At 39.9% G+C, this 17,715-nt stretch overlaps 1 protein-coding gene and 1 long non-coding RNA gene across 5 annotated transcripts in view; one reads left to right on the forward strand and one right to left on the reverse strand.

Moving 5' to 3' along the window:
• The window catches only part of LOC125927338 (uncharacterized), an 80,553-nt gene that overhangs the window by 18,928 nt on the left and 43,910 nt on the right, over window positions 1-17,715 (forward strand). The gene's annotated exons all lie outside the window — the stretch shown is intronic.
• The window catches only part of LOC125927297 (glycosyltransferase 6 domain-containing protein 1-like), a 35,963-nt gene continuing 24,429 nt past the window's right edge, over window positions 6,182-17,715 (reverse strand). Inside the window, exon 6 of one of the 2 annotated variants that reach the window (XM_049637546.1) lies at window positions 6,182-6,270. In XM_049637546.1, the coding sequence (XP_049493503.1) occupies window positions 6,210-6,270 (61 nt within the window). In that variant the 3' untranslated portion in view covers window positions 6,182-6,209. Of the gene's footprint in view, window positions 6,271-16,047; window positions 16,387-17,715 lie in introns of those variants that run through there. The other variant, XM_049637556.1, reaches the window with a different exon arrangement.

A 17,715-nucleotide genomic window follows, 5' to 3' on the forward strand; every position in this document is an offset into this window, starting at 1 on the left:
ATATGAATAAGAAAATAGATAAAAAGCAAAGCCTCCCTAGATGCCTCCCTCTAGTGCCTCTCACTTTCATGAAATGCTCAAGCAGAAATTCTCCACTGCAGAAGAGGTTCTTGATACTAAGACGTTCAAGATGGCTCACTCTGTAAATGCAGGTTCTCTTGTCTCCAGCCAGCCCGGTGCTTGCTGAAGGGACTTGTCAACACAGTGGCCATGGTGTTGGTGCTAGAGACTCTGCATGGGCTTCAACAACTTGGACTTTCTGTCTCCAAGGCTGCCCTGGTCCAGGCAATGGCTGAGGGCTCAGGTGGCCAGCAACAGCGACCAGTTCGGACTTCTGGACTTAGCATTACACCTCCAGGCACCTCGCCAGTTCTCTGTTGGCAAATATGTTACGGTGGATCTCTTCCAGCGTGGGGAGTGGAGAGCAGTAATTTTAGATCTTGTGTAATGACTTCCTTTATGATAGCTGAGGGTCATCTCATCCTGCCATCCTCTCTGCTTCCCTTCTGTATCCTTTCAACATAACTTCTGATTGAGTCAGTATTCAGTATTTACACGACACCTATGCAAATATTATGCAGAGTCAAGCATCATAATATATTATGATCATAGTTCTTATTTTGTGCTTTTCCTGAGGTTAAAAATTGCTCATTTAAATTTTTTTCTTGTGTTTCTTTGTGCCAGTTACTGATTTAAATTGCCTTTCAGTATAATTTTATGTGTCCCAGGGTAAATACTAATGGAGACCTACAGACCACATGTCTAAATGTTCAAAAGCTGTAAATCAAACTACTAAATAAAATCTCTTTTCTTCTCTAGACTTGACATATATACCTTTACAACAAAACAAAATTATCTCAAGCTGTGGTTTTTGAGATAATGATGCCTGTGAATTATTAGACAACTGAATTTTAATTTTTATTGCACATGTCTGTGTTAGTGATGTTTGGATAAGTAGTAAAGGCTTGCCAAACGAATAAATCATTATGTTCTTTTCTATAAATTTTGATTTTCTTAATTTCTGCAAAATGTTACCCTGAAACTTCACATAAAATTTTATTTATTGACAATAATGCTATATTAGACCTTTCTTGAGTTATGGTAGACCTTACTAATTTTTCTTTTAAAACATTCAAGATAATCTATTAAAACTAAAAGATAAGATTCTGATTATAATCAACAAATATATAAATTTTAAATACAATGTTTTTTAAAGCTGGAATTTTCAATTTAATATTTTGACATTTTAGTTAAATCATATTAAACATTTTATAAAAGTAAAACTAATTCTTGGGGCGCCTGGCTGGCTCAGTCAGAAGAGCATGCAACTGTTCATCTCAGGGTCATGACTTTGAGCCCGACGTGGGGTATATAGATCACTAAAATGAAAAAAAAAGTAAAACTAATTACAATTCTAGAATTAGTATCCATCAGTATAAAGTATGAATACTTGCTTCCCACATATTACTTCTAGACATATGCACAGATTTAAGAATAATATGAATTATGTAGTATTATTTAAAATTACAAAATGTTTCTCAGCTGTGTAACAGTGTTGAATAGTATGCTAATTAGCATTCTATTAGAACGCTATTAGAATTCTATTAGAATTCTCCAAATGGAATCCAAAATGAGATTTAAAAAAAAAAGGATATTCCACCCTCTGAGACTTTAATATTCAAGTATCTATTTCATTCATGCTCTCAGAGAGGAAGGATTTGTCATACTAGATAATTCGTATTTTCTTTTACCAAAGTGCTTCTGCTGTGCAAACTCTCTCTGTAGCAAAGTGTGTCTCTGACAGCAGAAGCACAGCCCACACACCTACATTGCATTCAGGGACAGTCATCTTTTATTTTGAGCAGAAAGGAAGATAAGAGCAAGAGAAGTGGAGAAGCATCTCCCTGAGCCTAAATGGAGTTAGTGTCACAAAATGAAATATCTAAGGTTATAGATTGCACTGTGCCAGCACTGAGTGCTGGGTGTTGAGTGATAACGGTACCCATGTATTCCTTCATCAGTGTTTGCTCCCTCTCTCTCTCCCTCTCTCTTTGATATGTAGGGCCTCCACCCTGTAGGGCTCCGATGCCTGGTTCTAAGGCATATTGGGTCTTAGCATTAAGTATGCACATACTTAGGGGCACCTGGGTGGCTCAGTCGGTTGAGTGACCGACTTCGGCTCAGGTCATGATCTCATGGTTTGTGAGTTCGAGCCCTGCGTCAGGGTCTGTGCTGACAGCTCGGAACCTGGAGCCTGCTTCAGATTCTGTGTCTCTCTCTCTCTCATTCTCTCTCTCTCTCTCTCTCTCTCTCTGCCCCTCCCCCACTCATGCTCTGTCTCTGTCTCAGAAATAAACATTAAAAAAAATTTTTTTAATCTTTAAAATAAATAAATAAAATTAAAAATTAAAAAAAATATTTAAAAAGTATGCACATACTTAGGTCATACTCCTGTTTTCTAGTAGGATACTTCTTCCCACAGCTGTTCTGTCCTTCTCCATTCACCAGTTCTAGTCTTCTGCGGGAGTAGTTACCAGAGCAGGAAGGGAATGTGAGCTCTATCTCATTTCCTGATTTTTGTATTTTAAAATCTTTTTATTTGGAAATAATTTTAGATTTACAAAAAAGTTGCAAAGACAGTATGGAGTTCCTGTATATTGTTCCCAGGGCTTCTCATGTTAACGTCTCTTATGATCAAGCTGCACTTACCAAAACAGAAATTAACGTGAGGATAATAGTGTTAACTAAACCACAGACTTTATTTGGATTTCACCCGTTTTTCCATGATGCCCTTTTTCTGTTTCAGGATATCAGATTGCATTCAGTCATCGTGTTCCATTCGTCTCCATTCTGTGGCCATTGTTTGATCTTTCCTGACCATAACAGTTTCAAAGAGTGCTGGTCAGGTATTTTGTGGGCTGTCCCTCAGTTTGGGTTTGCCTGCTGGTTGGGTTTGTTGTGGCTACATCGGGAATACGGATTTGGGGAAGACTACCACACAGACAAACTGCCCTTTTCACTGCATCATATTAGGGGTACATGGCATCAATATGACTTAGGATTAGTGATGTTAACCTTAAGCGTTTGGCTAGGGTAGTATCTCAGGTTCCTCTACTTACTGTTTCTCTTTCCATGCACTGTTCTTTAGAAGAGAGTCACTAAGTCCAGTTCACACTCGAGGTCGGGGCGGGGGGGGGGGTGTATTTTAAAACTGCATTCTATCAACCCTTATCTAATATCCCTTTTTACCTCCCACTTCCAAAAGTCCACTCTGTTCCTGAGCAAAGCTTTGGAAGATTCTGTGATGCATTTCAGTTCAGTTCTTGGCTTTCTGCACTATATCCCAAGTCACTTGTCTGCATCCCGGCTTCCAAAATTTTGTTGCTATTGTCTCCTCTCCTCTTTGTATTTACGGTTTTATGGGCTTTAAAAAAAATCCCTTTACGGTAGTTTTAGTGAGCTTTCAGAGGAAGTGAAATTGAATTAGTATGTTCAATCTTCCATCTTTATCTGGAAGCCTTGGGGGAAACATTTTTTAATCATCAAAATTGACATTTAATCTGTTTGGATTTGCCATTTCTATTTGTTATAATTCTACCATTAATATAATCCATGAAATCACTGAATGCTTTTTTTGGTATCATTGTTGCATTTCATGAAACACTGTGATCCGTCACGAAACTCAGTTCGAGGCACCTGGGTGGCTCAGTTGGTTAAGGGTCCAACTTCTGCTCAGGTCATGATCTCACGGTTTGTGGGTTTGAGCCCCGCATCAGATTCCGTGTCTCCCTGTCTCTCTGCCCCTCCTCTGTTCGCATTCTGTCTCTCTGTCTCTCTCAAAAATAAATAAACATTAAAAAAAGAAGAAGAAGAAGAAAGAAACTCAGTTCACAGCTAGAGAAGTAAGGCTTCTAATGTTGGTTGGCATGATTGGCCCTGATTATCAAAGGTAAATTAGGGTTACTGCTGTAAAGCCAGGCTTATGCAGAGTATGGAATGCTTCTTTTAACATGCCCAGTTATTAAATCTAACAAAAAACAAGACAGACTTGGATACCTCAGGAATCTAAGTTTGAGTTATTCAACTTGGCAAAGAACCTTAACTGGCTTATGCTAGCCAAGGGCAACCAAAACTTGAATGGGTAGAGGAAGGGAGTTAAAATACCCACAATGGCTTCTTTAACAGTAGCAGAAATGAGGACTGGAGTCCTTTGCTGTCTTTCTTTTCCTCTCCCTGGTCTTTCATCTTTATGTTTCTAGAACAGTGTTAGGTTTACAGCACAATTGAGAGGAAGGTACAGAGATTTCCCACATATTCCCTACCCCCACACATGCATAGCCTCCCCCAATCACTAGAATGGTACATTTTTATTTTAATTAATTAATCAATCAATTAATCAATTAATTACCAAGGATGCACCCATACTGACATACCATAATCACCCAAAGTCCGTAGTTTGCCTCAGGGTTCACTTTTGGTGTTGTACATTTCATGGGTTTGGACAAATGTGTAATGACATATGTCTATCATTATAATATCGTAGAAAGTATTTTCACTGCCCTAAAAATCCTCTGTGCTCTGCCTGTTTATCCCTCCTCCAATCCCTTGACAACCACTGATCTTTTTATTGTCTCCATAGTTTTGCCTTTTTCGGAATGTCATCGAGTCGAAATCATACAGTATGTAGTCTTTGTTCATCTTTTACTTTCCTACAACTTTAAACAAAGTATTTTGATATTGGTTTTGTTTGTCATTTAGCGACTAGGTTGCACTTGTTTCTTTTTTTGTGCATTTTTATAGTTTCTGTTACTTTTTCTATGGGTAATGTGACTCTATGGCTCAAAAGCCAAACAACACAGAGTGTATACTAAGAATCCTCCCTCCTACCTCTGTCTACCTTGTTCTCCTTCACCCCTACCCACTGTAGGTAACCACTTGTATTACTTCTGTGTGTGTGTTTCTCTATGCGAGTACAAACTTATATTCTTACTCTTTCTCTTCTTACACAAAAGATAACACACGACTTCTGTTCCGTGCTCTCTTCACTGAGTAATTTGTGTTCGTTCATAGGGGCTTTCCTTGTTCTTTTTCACAGCTCTGTAGACGTCCCAGTATTTATTGAACCAGTTCCCTTACAGAAAGTGATGTGTTTGTTTCTCAATTTTGGCTTCGCAAACAATCCTGCAGTGAAGCACCTCTTACAAACCTCATTTTGTAAGTGTGTAGATATATTTTTATATAAATTCCCAGAAGGGGGAAAGTTTCAGAATACTGATAGCATTATAATGGATGGGATTATACGTGACAATGTATAGCATCATAATGTATGGGAGTGGGATTAGCGGTCATCTGTTTTAATAGTCAGGGACAACCAGGAAAATAGCAACCATGTTTTAGTATTTACAACAGAGAAAATATAATACAAGGAAATGGCTACCCTATAGAACTGAGCACCTAACTGAGAAAATGAAGCAACTCAAAGGTTAGTAACAGTGGAAGAACCACTGCTTGTATCCCGGAGAGACAAAAGTGAGAAAGCTGTGTTACTGAATCCCGGAGCTGGGGCTCATCTGTTGGAGGTTAGGACCTCAAAGACCTGTCTAGTGAGTACTGGGGCCCCTAAGGAGTTACAGTCCCTGCCAGAGAAGTGCCTGAGATAGAAGAGAGAGGGAGAGGGGCGCCTGGCTGGCCCAGTCAGTTGAGCATCCAACTCTTGATCTTGGCTCAGGTCATGATCTGGCAGTTCGTGGGTTCGAGCCCCGCATTGGGCTCTCTACTGACAGTGTGGAGCCTGCTTGGAATTCTCTGTCTCTGTCTCTGTCTCTCTCTCTCAGCCTTGCCGTCTCAAAATAAATAAACTTAAAAGGAGAGAAAGGGAGGAAGGGAGACTGGCTTAGCCCTTCTTGCCCTTTTCCTCTAGTCCTTCAGAAACCAGCTGATAGTGAGCCTGGGCACCACATTTGAGAGAAGTCAGCACCCCCGTCATACGTTGCAGAGCACCAGAAGGACAGACATGAATTTGAGAGCAAATGGACTCAGCATCTATATAGCCCACCCTTTTTACTACTTAGCATTTAAGTTCACTCTTCTACTCCTGTTTAATACTTTCCTCCTACTGCCTGTCATACAAAGACACTCTCTCCTTCTTCCTGAAGAAGAAGAGAGGCTCAGAATCCCATTAGTCCTCGTATCCTTCTCAAGTTCAGGATCTACTGGTGATCCTCATTCCTCTCCAGAGAGTCCAGAGGTGAGTTTTTGTGGCCTGGTGACCTATGAACAAAATTGTAAATTAAGTTCCACCCATACTCCATACAAAACTGTAAAGGGGAGGGGAAAAACATACAAATCATTGTTTAATATATACGTGACAAAAACATGCCTTAATGGTATAGTCTTTGTTGCTGTAAAAAGTCCTAGCTGGTCATAGGTCATAGTCAATATTTATCATTTCCCTTTTCTACCACTTATTTCATATTTCCTTTGTTTTTAGCTAGCACTGCAGGTGGTTAGGGTTCTTTACTTAGCAGGGTGACTGTATTGGTCAGGATACGTTCAGGACAACAGAAAACACACCTTGGCATTTCAACAGAATTTAATATAGGAAATTTGTTAAGCAGTTTTGGAGAACTGAAAAGGCAAAGAAGGAGATACTGAGCTTAACCCAGAGAGAGGAACTCCAGGATGAAGCTGTGCTCTAGGCTTGGGGAGACAACAGGAAGCCCCAAGGAGAGGCCCTCAGGCTGCTGGGCAGGGGCCATGGCCTAACTGTCACTGATGTCTTTGATTAGGCATGCTGAGGCTGGTTCTAGAAGTGCCTCCCCAAAAGTTGAGTGTTATCATCACTAACCACTTGTCAGGAAAGGAGTGCTTTCCTTTTCCCGCCTCCTGCCTTGCAGAATTGAACAGCCAGTCGACTGACAACATAGACACAGAGTTCTCATAATCCCACCCCTGGCATTGCAAAGCAGAATGTAAAAGTAGGTTTGGACTGAGAGGGAATGGTTTAATGACTGGGACAGCTCATGATGTTGCCTACTCCATAGCCATTTACAACTTCCTACATATATTTCAACTTCTGAGGCAGCAATAACAAATTCCAGCCATTTCTTTGGCAAGATCCAACTATCCTTTGTAGAAATAGGCCCTCTCACCTTTTCTCCAAAAAGGAAGGGTCCAAAATGTCATTACATTAATCTCTGGATGATGTGAATTACTCAAGTTCAGTGGGAATCCCTCTTGAATATTCTGTAACCTAAAAATGAAATTGTAAAGCTAACCACTGCCATTAATTCTTAAAATTACAATGGGAAAGGAGAAGGGAAAAAAAACTAGTTAATATATACCAAAATACATAAACATACACATACGTACACACACATTAAGCAAAGAAGAAAAGAATGTCCAGATATTAGTCCTTTTCTCTCTCTGGTCATGAGCCTGTAGTTAATGTTTATAACTTCCTTCCTCAAGCCCTAATTCATTTCATCTTCCCTTTGCTCTGAGACAGCGCCTATACTGGGTGATGTGAACCAAAGCTTCATTTCTGAAGGCTCTGAATCTTCAGTGGTCCTGTCTCTTCTTGATCACTGTAGTTTTCCACTAACTTTTACAGTGAGCACGTTGAGGGGAAAATGAATATAGGTGACACAAAGGAGACAGAATAGACAGACTAGGTGATGACCCTGTGCGAAACAGGAAGAGAGAATAAAAATCTACATGTGTGCTAAAAATTTTGCACTCATGTGACAGTTCTGATCTGAGTTTGAAGGGAGAGCAGACAGATCTGTCATCTGTAAAGTTACCAACTGTCCTAGTTTACCCCAGATGGAGGGATTTCCTGGAACTGGAGACTTCCTATGCTAAAACTGGGAAAGTCCCTGGCAACCTGGACAAGTCGGTCACCCTGGCCTGGTATGAACTGGCAGGGCAGATTAGTGACAGCAGCTTCTTGGCAGGAACACTGAGTCTCGTCACCTTGTGGGATAACCAGTCCTTAGGGAGTGAGCAGTCAAGAAGCCTTAAACTTGGCCGGGTAAGAGGCCATTAGTAGTTCAGGGAAACAGTGATTCTTAGTAATCCCCTGGTAGCTGTCATTCAAACCATCCCTAACCCATAGACCCCATGGGTCCAATGTGGGCTCTAGGGGGAGAGAGGAGGTGGGAGTAAAATCTGTGAAATCTAGCTGAGTGTAACCTAGAGGAGACAGATTCTTTCTCTCCACAGACCACCCTACAGCTCTGGAAACCTGAGGGCTTTAGTGAGTGGTGACTTCAATTGAAGATAGGTTGGGGATTGGAAGGGATGGCGGGGAGGAACTGGGTAACGTATTGACATGTTCTGTACTAGCACATATGGAAGAACTGAAATGCAGAATAACATTTATGCAGGTGGGGCATACATCAGTGAAATTTGAATTATTACAGCAAACAACATCAACAGCCTGGGAAGTGGGGAGGCCAGAGGAAACAGTGGCTTTTCTGGAAAGGATGCGTTGATTAGAGTTACTTTCCTTGTAATATTTCGCCATCTAGTGTTAGTTTTAATGTATTTCTTTTGTCCTAGTTCTAACTAATGAAAAGAAAGCAGATGAACTAAGAATCTGAGGACAGTTTCCAAAGTCATCACTCATTTGTTTGTTTTTTCATTTAACAAATACGGATTGAATACTCTCTATATGCAAATTACTTTTCGAGGGATTGAAATTAAAGCTGTGACAAAAGCCCTGGATTTATGGAAGCTTCATTCTTGTGAGAATAAAGACAATGAATAGGTAAAATTGTATCATATGCTGTATAGCTATAAACATGAAGGAGAAAAAAATAAATAAAGGAAGAATTAAGTTAAAAGTTTTGTGGGCATAGGTCTATAATTTTAAATCAGGTGGTCAGGGAGGCCTCTGAGTAAAAAACAGATAGTGAGATAGCATTTCAGGCAGAGGAAATAGTCAGTGCAAAAGCCCTGAGGTGGAAACATGCCTGGCGAGTTCAAGGAACAGAGAGAAGGAACACACAGAGATAGAGGGGGAGAGTATTAGGAGATAAGAGCCTTTAAGGATCACAGTAAGTACTATCACATTTATTTTGAGATTGGAAATCATAACAGAGTTTCGAGCAGGGACATGGTCTCATGTACCATTTAATAGGATCCCCCTGGCTGCTGTGTTAAGAACAGATTGGAAGGAGGCAGGGGCAGAAGCAGGGAGGGCAGTAAGATGCTATTTTAATAATCCAGGTGAGAGATTACAGCTTGAGCCAGAGGGCTGACACTGAAGGAGTGGAGTGGGTGTGAGGTTGTTGATGCCTGTGTTGCTTTGCCCTACCTCAAGACTCTAGGACTTATTCAGGAAAATAAGGAAAAGGAAGGAAGGGGACACTTGTAGTCCTAGAATTGGTTTTTAATTCACCTGGAATTGGTTTCTGTGTTTGGAGAGAAAGAGCACAGTTTCCTTTTTTTCCAGAGGAATATTCTGTTTTCCCAGCACCATTTACTGAAAAGGTCATCTTTTTTTTTTTTTTCAAATAACCATGCCTGTCGTGTATGAAGTGTTCATTTATGTGTGAGTCATTGCATATCTTAGTTGTGTTCCACTGATTTGTCAATTTCTTTAACAATATTAGGATGTCTTTATTATTATTTTTTTTACTTTATAATCAGTCTTAATATTTGATACAGCAGGACCTCTCAGCTTATTTTTTTTTTAATTTTTTTAAATGTTTATTTATTTCTGAGGCAGAGAGAGACAGAGCGTGAGCGGGGAAGGGGCAGACAGAGAGGGAAACACAGAATCTGAAGCAGCCTCCAGGCTCTGAGCTGTCAGCACAGAGCCCGACGTGGGGCTCGAACTCACAGACTGCGGGATCATGACCTGAGCTGAAGCTGGACGCTCAACTGACTGAGCCACCCAGGTGCCCCAACAGCTTTTTTTTTTTTTAAGTGTTCTGGATATTCTTGGTCCTTAAAGTTTCCATAAAGTTTTAAGTGGGCTTGTCAAATTCTAAAAACAACAACAATAACAACACCACCACCTCAAAACCAAAAGCAACAAACTAAACCTGTTGGGAATTTTAATTAGTATTGATTTGAATTGGCAAATGGTTTTTGAGTGAATTGACATTTTTAGCCCTATCAAGTCTTCCAGTTCACCATTTATTTTAGTCTATTTAGTGTCTTTCAATAGATACAGAAGTGTTGGATATCTTTTGATAGGTTTATTTCTAAATACTTGATTTTTTATGCTCTTGTAAAAAAGACATCTTTTAACAATTTATCGTTGGTATTTGGAAATGCAGTTGATGGTGGTATAGTAATTCTTCATCTAGAAATTTTACTAAATGCTCTTATTAATTCTACTGGCTCATCTTTTGGAGGGAGGTTTCTATGTACATAATATAGCATCTGTAGATAATTATACCTTTTATTTGTTTTCCTTGACCTTCATGTACTGGCTGGAATCTCTAGCACAACACAGCACAAAAGTAGTGATATCAGGAAACCTTTAATTGCTCTTTTCAGAGGAAAAGCTTCCAACATTCAACATTGAGCAAATGGTAAGTTTACTTTGGTTTTTAATAGATATTCTTGATTGGATTAAGGAAATTCCAATTTTTTTTTGGAAAGTTTTAAATAAAGTCATGAATGAGTGTTGACTTTTATCAAAAGCTTTTTAAAAATTTACATCTATGTAGAAATGCTATGATTTTTTTCCCCCTGCTTTTATTTTTTAATGTGGTAGATCTCACTGTTTGATTTCCTAGTGCTAAACTGACCTTATATTCCTGAGATAAATCTACCTTGGTCATGATGGATTATCTTTTAATATATTTCTCAATTTGGGTTCCTAGAATTTTCTTTAACACTTTTTGCATTTATGTCTGTGAAGGAGATTGGCCTGTAACTTTCGTTGTCTCTGTCAACTCAAGGAAGTCCGATAGCACTGTCAGGTTTTGGTATCAGAGTTTGCCAGCTTCCTAAAGCAACTTGATCAATCTCTTTTTGCCATTCCAGAGTTTGTGTAATTATGGCATTATTTCTTCTTTGAATTTGCTGGAGCACACATCAGAGCTTGGAGTTATTTTTAATATTAATTAATTTGTCTTAACTTTATTAAGATACAGTTCACAAATCAGAGAGTTTACCCATTTCAAGCATACAACTCAATGGCTTTTTGGTATAGTTACAAATATGTGGAACCATCACTACAGACACCTCTAGAACATTTTCATCACCACAAAGGGAGGCCATGTACCATTTAGCTGTCAGCCCTTCGGCCTCTGTAAAACCCCAGCCCTAAGCTACCACTGACCTATCTTCTGTCTTATATGTGTGCCTATTCTGGACATCTCATGTAAATGGAATCGTATGATAGGCAGTCTTTTGTAACTGGCTTCTTTCACTTACCATAACATTTTCAAGTTCATCCACTCTAGAGCAGGTATCCGTCCTTCATTCTGGTAATGGCTGAAAAATATTCTGTGTGTGTGTGTGTGTGTGTGTGTGTGTGTGGGCGCGCGCGCGTGTGCATAAACCACATTCCGTTTATTGTTCATCCACTGATGGACATTTGGGTTGTTTTCACTTTTTGGCTATTCTGAATAGCGCTGCTATGAACATTCATGTACAAGTTTTTGTGTGAACACCTGTTTTCAGTTCTTTTGGATATATACCCAGGAGTGGAATTTCTGGGCCATATGGTAATTCTATATGTAACTTTTTGAGGAATTGCTACAATGTTTTCCATAGCAGCTGCACAATTTTACATTCTCAGAGCAATGTACAAGGGTCCTGACTTCTCCACACTCTTTTTGACAATCATTCTATTCCATCTTTTAAAATTACAGCCATCCTAGTGGGTGTGAACTTATATTTCAGTGTTTGGAATTTCATTTCTTCAATGACAAATGATATTAAGCATGTTTTCATGTGCTTGTTGGCCACTTGTATATACAGTTTTAGAAAAATACCCATTCCATTTTTAAATTGGGTTGTTTGTCCTTTTTTTTTTTTTTTTTGAGCTGTAAGAATTGTTTAAAAAATTTTTTTTTAATGTTTGTTTATTTTTGAGAGAGAAAGAGAGAGAGATAGAACATGAGTGGGGGAGGGGTAGAGAGAGCAAGTGAGACAGAGAATCCTAAGCAGGTTTCAAGCTCTGAGCTGTCAGCACAGAGCCTGATGTGGGACTTGAACTCACAAACCTTGAGATCATGACCTGAGCTGAAGTTGGTCGCCCAACTGACTAAGCCACCCAGGTGCCCCAAACCATAAGAATTCTTTATACAGGTAAGTCTAGATACTAGACTTCACAGATAAATGATCTGCAAATATTTTTTTCCCATTCTGTGGTTGTCCTTTCACTTTCTTGATCATGTCCTTTGATGTACAAGTTTTGTACTTTGGTGAAGTTCAATTTATTTTTTCTTTTGCTTGTGTTTTTCATGTCGTACATAGAAAACCATTGCCAAATCCAAGGCCATAATTTGTCCCTATGTTTTCTTCTAAGAATTGTGTAGTTTTAGTTCTTACATTTATTTATTTTTTTTTTTTTAGTTTATTTATTTATTTTGAGAGAGCGAGCACAAGCAGGGGAGGGGCAGAGAGAGAGGGAGAGAGAAAATCCCAAGCAGGCTCCACACTGTCAGCACAAATCCTGATGTGGGGCTCAAACCCACGAATCATGAAATCATGACCTAAGCCGAAACCAAGAGTCAGATGCTTAACCGACTGAGCTACCCAGGTGCCCCTAGCTCTTACATTTAGATTTTTGATCCATTTTGAGTTAATTTTTGTTAATGGTATGAGGTAAGGGCCCATTTTTCTAATGTTACATATTTTTTAAAATTTTAATTCCAGTATCATGAACATACTGTGTTATATAGGTTTCAAGTGTGCAATATGGTGATTCAACAATTCTGTACACGACTCAATGTACATATAAGTGTACTCTTAATCCCTTTCACGTTCCTCCCAGGGCCCAGTTATTTTTGAGGAACAACTCGTTTCCCTTCTCTACTCAATTTCTTTAAGATATTTTATTTTTCTGTTTCTTCTTGTGTCCTTTGTAATTTTATATTTTTCTTTAACAATTTACATTTCTTCCATATATTCAAATTTATTAGAAATGTTTGTTTCATGGTATCCTTTTATTATATTTGAAATATCTGTATTGGTAATAATGTCTCTCTTCTTATTTATGACACTGGATATTTGTGTTTTCTCTTTTTTTTTCTTGTCTAACTTTGTGAGTGTCACTTTTATTACTCTTTTTAAATAGAAATTGCTACCTCAGTTAAGAAATAGAACGTTAAAAAAAAAAGAAATAGAACGTTGACAATCTTTCTTCTAAGGTACTGGTTGTGTTTTAGATTTTATCATAGATAGTGACTTTACATATATATGTATAAATATATGTATATACATATGTATACATATGTATGTATTTATACATATATATGTATTCGTTCTTTTTTGAAATATATTCATTTTGTATAGTCTTTGGTAGGGACAATAGATTTCATAACTTAAAAGCTTTAAAGGCTACAGCAAAGATTAACATGAAGCTCTAAAGCTTTGTTTAACGTATTGAGTGAAAATTTTTGAACTACAGGAGACAGAGGTCACTCAGAGTTTTTCAATAAAGTCATTTTTTAAATTATATTTCACACATAAAAATGTAAAGACTGTTATAATGAACACCCTAGTACTGATAACCAAGCTTAGGAAATAAAACGTTTCACATACCGATGAAATATACTGTGTGTCCCTTTCTGATTGCATTTCCTTTCTATCACCAAATCACCAATTTGGTGATTGTCTTTGCAAATCATGTTTTTATATTTTTGCCTATATGTATATATCCCTAAGCAGTATGTACTGTTACTTTGCATTCTGTAAAGTGATATATAAATGATAGTACACGGTATGTGTTCTCCCACGGATAGTTTTTGCTAAATATTATTCATTTAATAAACATTTTTGCTGAAGTTTTCTATTTTTTTTTAATTTCTTTTGAGATAATTTGGAATTGCTTGTTGAAGCTTTTTTTGTTAAAGTGATCTCCGTGCCTAACGTAGGGCTCATACTCCCAACCCTGAGATCTCGAGTCGTGTGCTCCACCAACTGAACCAGCCAGGCACCCGTTGAAGCATTTTTTATGATGGCTGCTCTAAAATCCTTGTCCGATAATTCCAGCATCTGATTTACCTCTATATTGGCATCAGTTGATTACCTTTTCTCGTTTGGGTTGTGGCTTTCCTGTCCTTGGTATGAATTTGTTTTTTTTTTTGTATCCTGGAAATTTTGAATATTAAGTTTTGAAATCCTGGATCCTCTTTAAGTCTTTTATTTCAGCAGGCAGTCACCCTGTTTATGTTTAGTGCACAGTCCCTGGCTTTCTTTTCTGGGCTGTGGTTCCAATGATAACATAGAATTCAGAGCCTATATAGTGCTGTTCTGCCCCCCCCCACACACCCTTTTTAAGTTTATTTACTTATTTTGAAAGAGACAGAGACAGTATGAGTGGAGCAGGAGCAGAGAGGGAGAGGGAGAGGGAGGGAGAGAGAGAATCCCAAGCAGGCTCCACACTGCCAGCATAGAACCTGATGCAGGGCTCAAACTCATGAAATCGTGAGATCATGACCTGAGCTGAAACCAAAAGTCAGACGCTTAAATGACTGAGCCCCCCGGGCGCCCCAGCTCTGGCCCATTTCATTCACCTGGCACCATCAGGGCTCCTGCTTGATCGTGCAGGTGCCGTCTGTAGGGTGGAGGGTACTTCCCCAGGCAGGTCCTGCTAAGGGGAGTGTGGGAGATACTAGGCTAAGGGGCTGTGGGTGCTTCCCTGAGCCTGCTCTCCGAGCCACCCAATGCCTGCCTCATCGCTGCTGTATTGTCTGAGGGAGTGGAAGGTGCTTTCCTGGGCTCCCCAGTGCCTCCAGGTGGTGGGTGGAGGATGCTGGGCATGTGGGACAGGGTGTTGTTTTCCAGGACCTTCTCTCTAGGTCATCTGGTGCTGATAAGCTTCTTATTCTATCTCTGTCAGTGCCCCTGAGGGAGAGAAGCATGCACCTGGGCCTCCTTCTGCCTCTGGTGGTAGTGGTGGGGGTCATCTTTCACTGGGTGGAGGCCAGGAGATGCCGGAATGGGTCTCCCTCTACTGCTCTGTGGAGGGCCGGGAGACACTGGGCCTCTCGGTGCTTCTGGGAGGAATTCTCTGCCTGCTCTTTGCGGGTGCCGCTGGTGTAGATAGAGTAGGCCGGCCAGATATGGCGTGGAGATGGGGTTCGCCACTAAGTCTCTGATGAGCTGCCTCTTTCCTGGGCCTTCAGCCAGAAAAAAGCTGGCTTTTCCTACAGCTTTTTTCTGTCTATGCTTTTGGTGGTTCTGAGCTGTGTGCCTTTCCAGTGCCCACTCTGAGGTACATGGGAGAGGAAAGAAATCTCAGGGAATGGGGCATTGCTTCTCAAGTCCGAAGGTCCCTAGCCAATCTGCTATCTTCCCTCTACCTCTCAGATCCTCTTATGGTTGTCTGTAATTATTTCCAGGAGTTTTTAGTTGTATTTGGAGGTGAATAACAGGGAAAAGTGGGTCTATGTCTCTTGTCTAGGACCAAAAGTCTCAAAGAAAGAAGCCCATTTTATTTTATAGTTCTTTCCTCAATCCCCCTCTCCTCTCACATTTTACTACAAACAGCAAGATGAAAGCTTAGAAATCTCTTTATATCACCAAGCTCATGGGTACACATTCTGTTTTCCATGTAACTGGTGTAGGCAGTGTTGTCACAAAGATCCCCCTTCCTCCAGTTTCCAGAAATATGTTCCTCACTTCCTTTTGAGCTGCCCCTGGCAGTGTCCTCCAAGTCCAGATTTCTATCAACCATCTGTTCAAAGCAATTCAGGCTTTCTCTGTCATGCTCTAAAAAATCCTTCCGGCTTCCACCCACTGCCCAATTCCAAAACCACTCCAATTGTAGGTATTTTTTATGTCACCACCCCACTTTCAAAATCTGTATGAGTTAGCTATTTATCCATAACAAATTAAAACAACGTAACAAACTTAAAACAGCACATGTTCATTATCTCTCAATGTCTGTGGTCCAGGAATCTGGGCATGACTTAGCTGGAGCTTCTACTTGTGGCTCTCTCACAAGGCTGCAATCAAGGTGTTGGCCGGAGATAAGGTCTCATCTGAAGACTCAACTAGGGAAAGATCTTTCAAGCTCATGTACGTGGTTGTTGGCAGCATGTAGTTCCTTGGGGGTTGTTGGACTGACTGTTCTGGCTATTGCCTCACTTCCTTTCTGGCTATTGTCTGAGGACGGCCCTCAGTTCCTTGTTGTGAGGATTCTCCAACATTTCAACTTGCTTAGTCAAAGGCAGTAATAAATAGAGTCAGCTAGTAAGACAGAGGTGACAATCTTATGTAACCTAATCATGAAAGTGACAGTCCATTACCTTTGTCATATTCTGTTGGTTAGAAGCAAGTCACTATATTCAGCTCATACTGAAGGTAAGGGTGGTAGGGGGTGGACAGGAACACCAGGGTAGGTGGGTTATTGGGGACCATCGTAACATCTGCCTGCCATAGTTGTTACCAATATTACTTACAGGGGCACCTGGATGGCTCAGTCGGTTAAGTGTCCAACTGCAGCTCAGGTCACGACCTCATGGTTTGTGAGTTTGGAACCCCACATCGGCCTCTGTGCTATTAGATCATCTGTCTCTCTCTCTCTCTCTCTGCCCCTCCCTACTCATGCACGTGCACTTTCTCACTCTCAAAAATAAACATTTAAAAATTACTTTAAAAATATTCCTTTATAATTTTAGTGTTCTTTAAAATGTTTTTTAATGTTTATTTATTTTGAGAGAGAGAAAGACAGCATGAGTGGGGAAGTGACAGAGAGAGGGAGACCCAGAATCTGAAACAGGCTCCAGGCTCTGAGCTGTCAGCACAGAACCTGATGTGGGGCTCGAACTTAGGAACCGCAAGATCATGACCTGAGTGGAAGTTGGACACTTAACCACTGATCCACCCAGGTGCCCCAATTTTAGTGTTTTAATAGCCAATAATCTTTATCTTTTATGGAACACTTACTAAACCTTAGTTTTTAGCCAACAAAAAAGGATCAAAATAATAACTTGTTGTGACTTTAGAACCTCCAGTTATTATAACTATGCTATAATGCTTCATTCATTTGTGGAAACATGTTGATGTGACTGCATAGTAAAGGTTCTTCTGAGGTAGTTGCTTCCTTTCTTGAACCACTACAGCAGTTTGGCCATGTCTTCCTTACATTTTAGCACTTCTAAATTTCCAAAAGAGATATTTATAGTTTTATCTCCCCTGCTGGACCGTAGGCTGCTTGAGGTAAATTTTATAAAATGTATAGTCTCTCTCTATATATCTTAGCATTTTTTCTATCCCCGACTGCACCTAAAAGAATATATTTACCATGGAGTTAAGTTGATAGCTGTTTACAAAAGAGTCCCTGGGGCTCCCGGGTGGCCCAGTTAGTTGAGTGTCTAACTCCTGATTTCGGCTCAGGTCATGATCCCAGGGTCGTGGGATCAAGCACCTCATCAGACTCTGCTGAGCATGGAGCCTGCTTGGGATTCTCTCTCTCTTTCCTTCTGCCCCTCTCCCCCACTTGCGCGCGCTCTCTCTCTCAAATATAAATAAATAAATAAATAAATAAATAAATAAATAAATAAATTCCTGTAGCAT

This window comes from Panthera uncia, chromosome D4, assembly GCF_023721935.1.
Source record: "Panthera uncia isolate 11264 chromosome D4, Puncia_PCG_1.0, whole genome shotgun sequence".
In the NCBI taxonomy this organism is placed as follows: domain Eukaryota; kingdom Metazoa; phylum Chordata; class Mammalia; order Carnivora; family Felidae; genus Panthera; species Panthera uncia.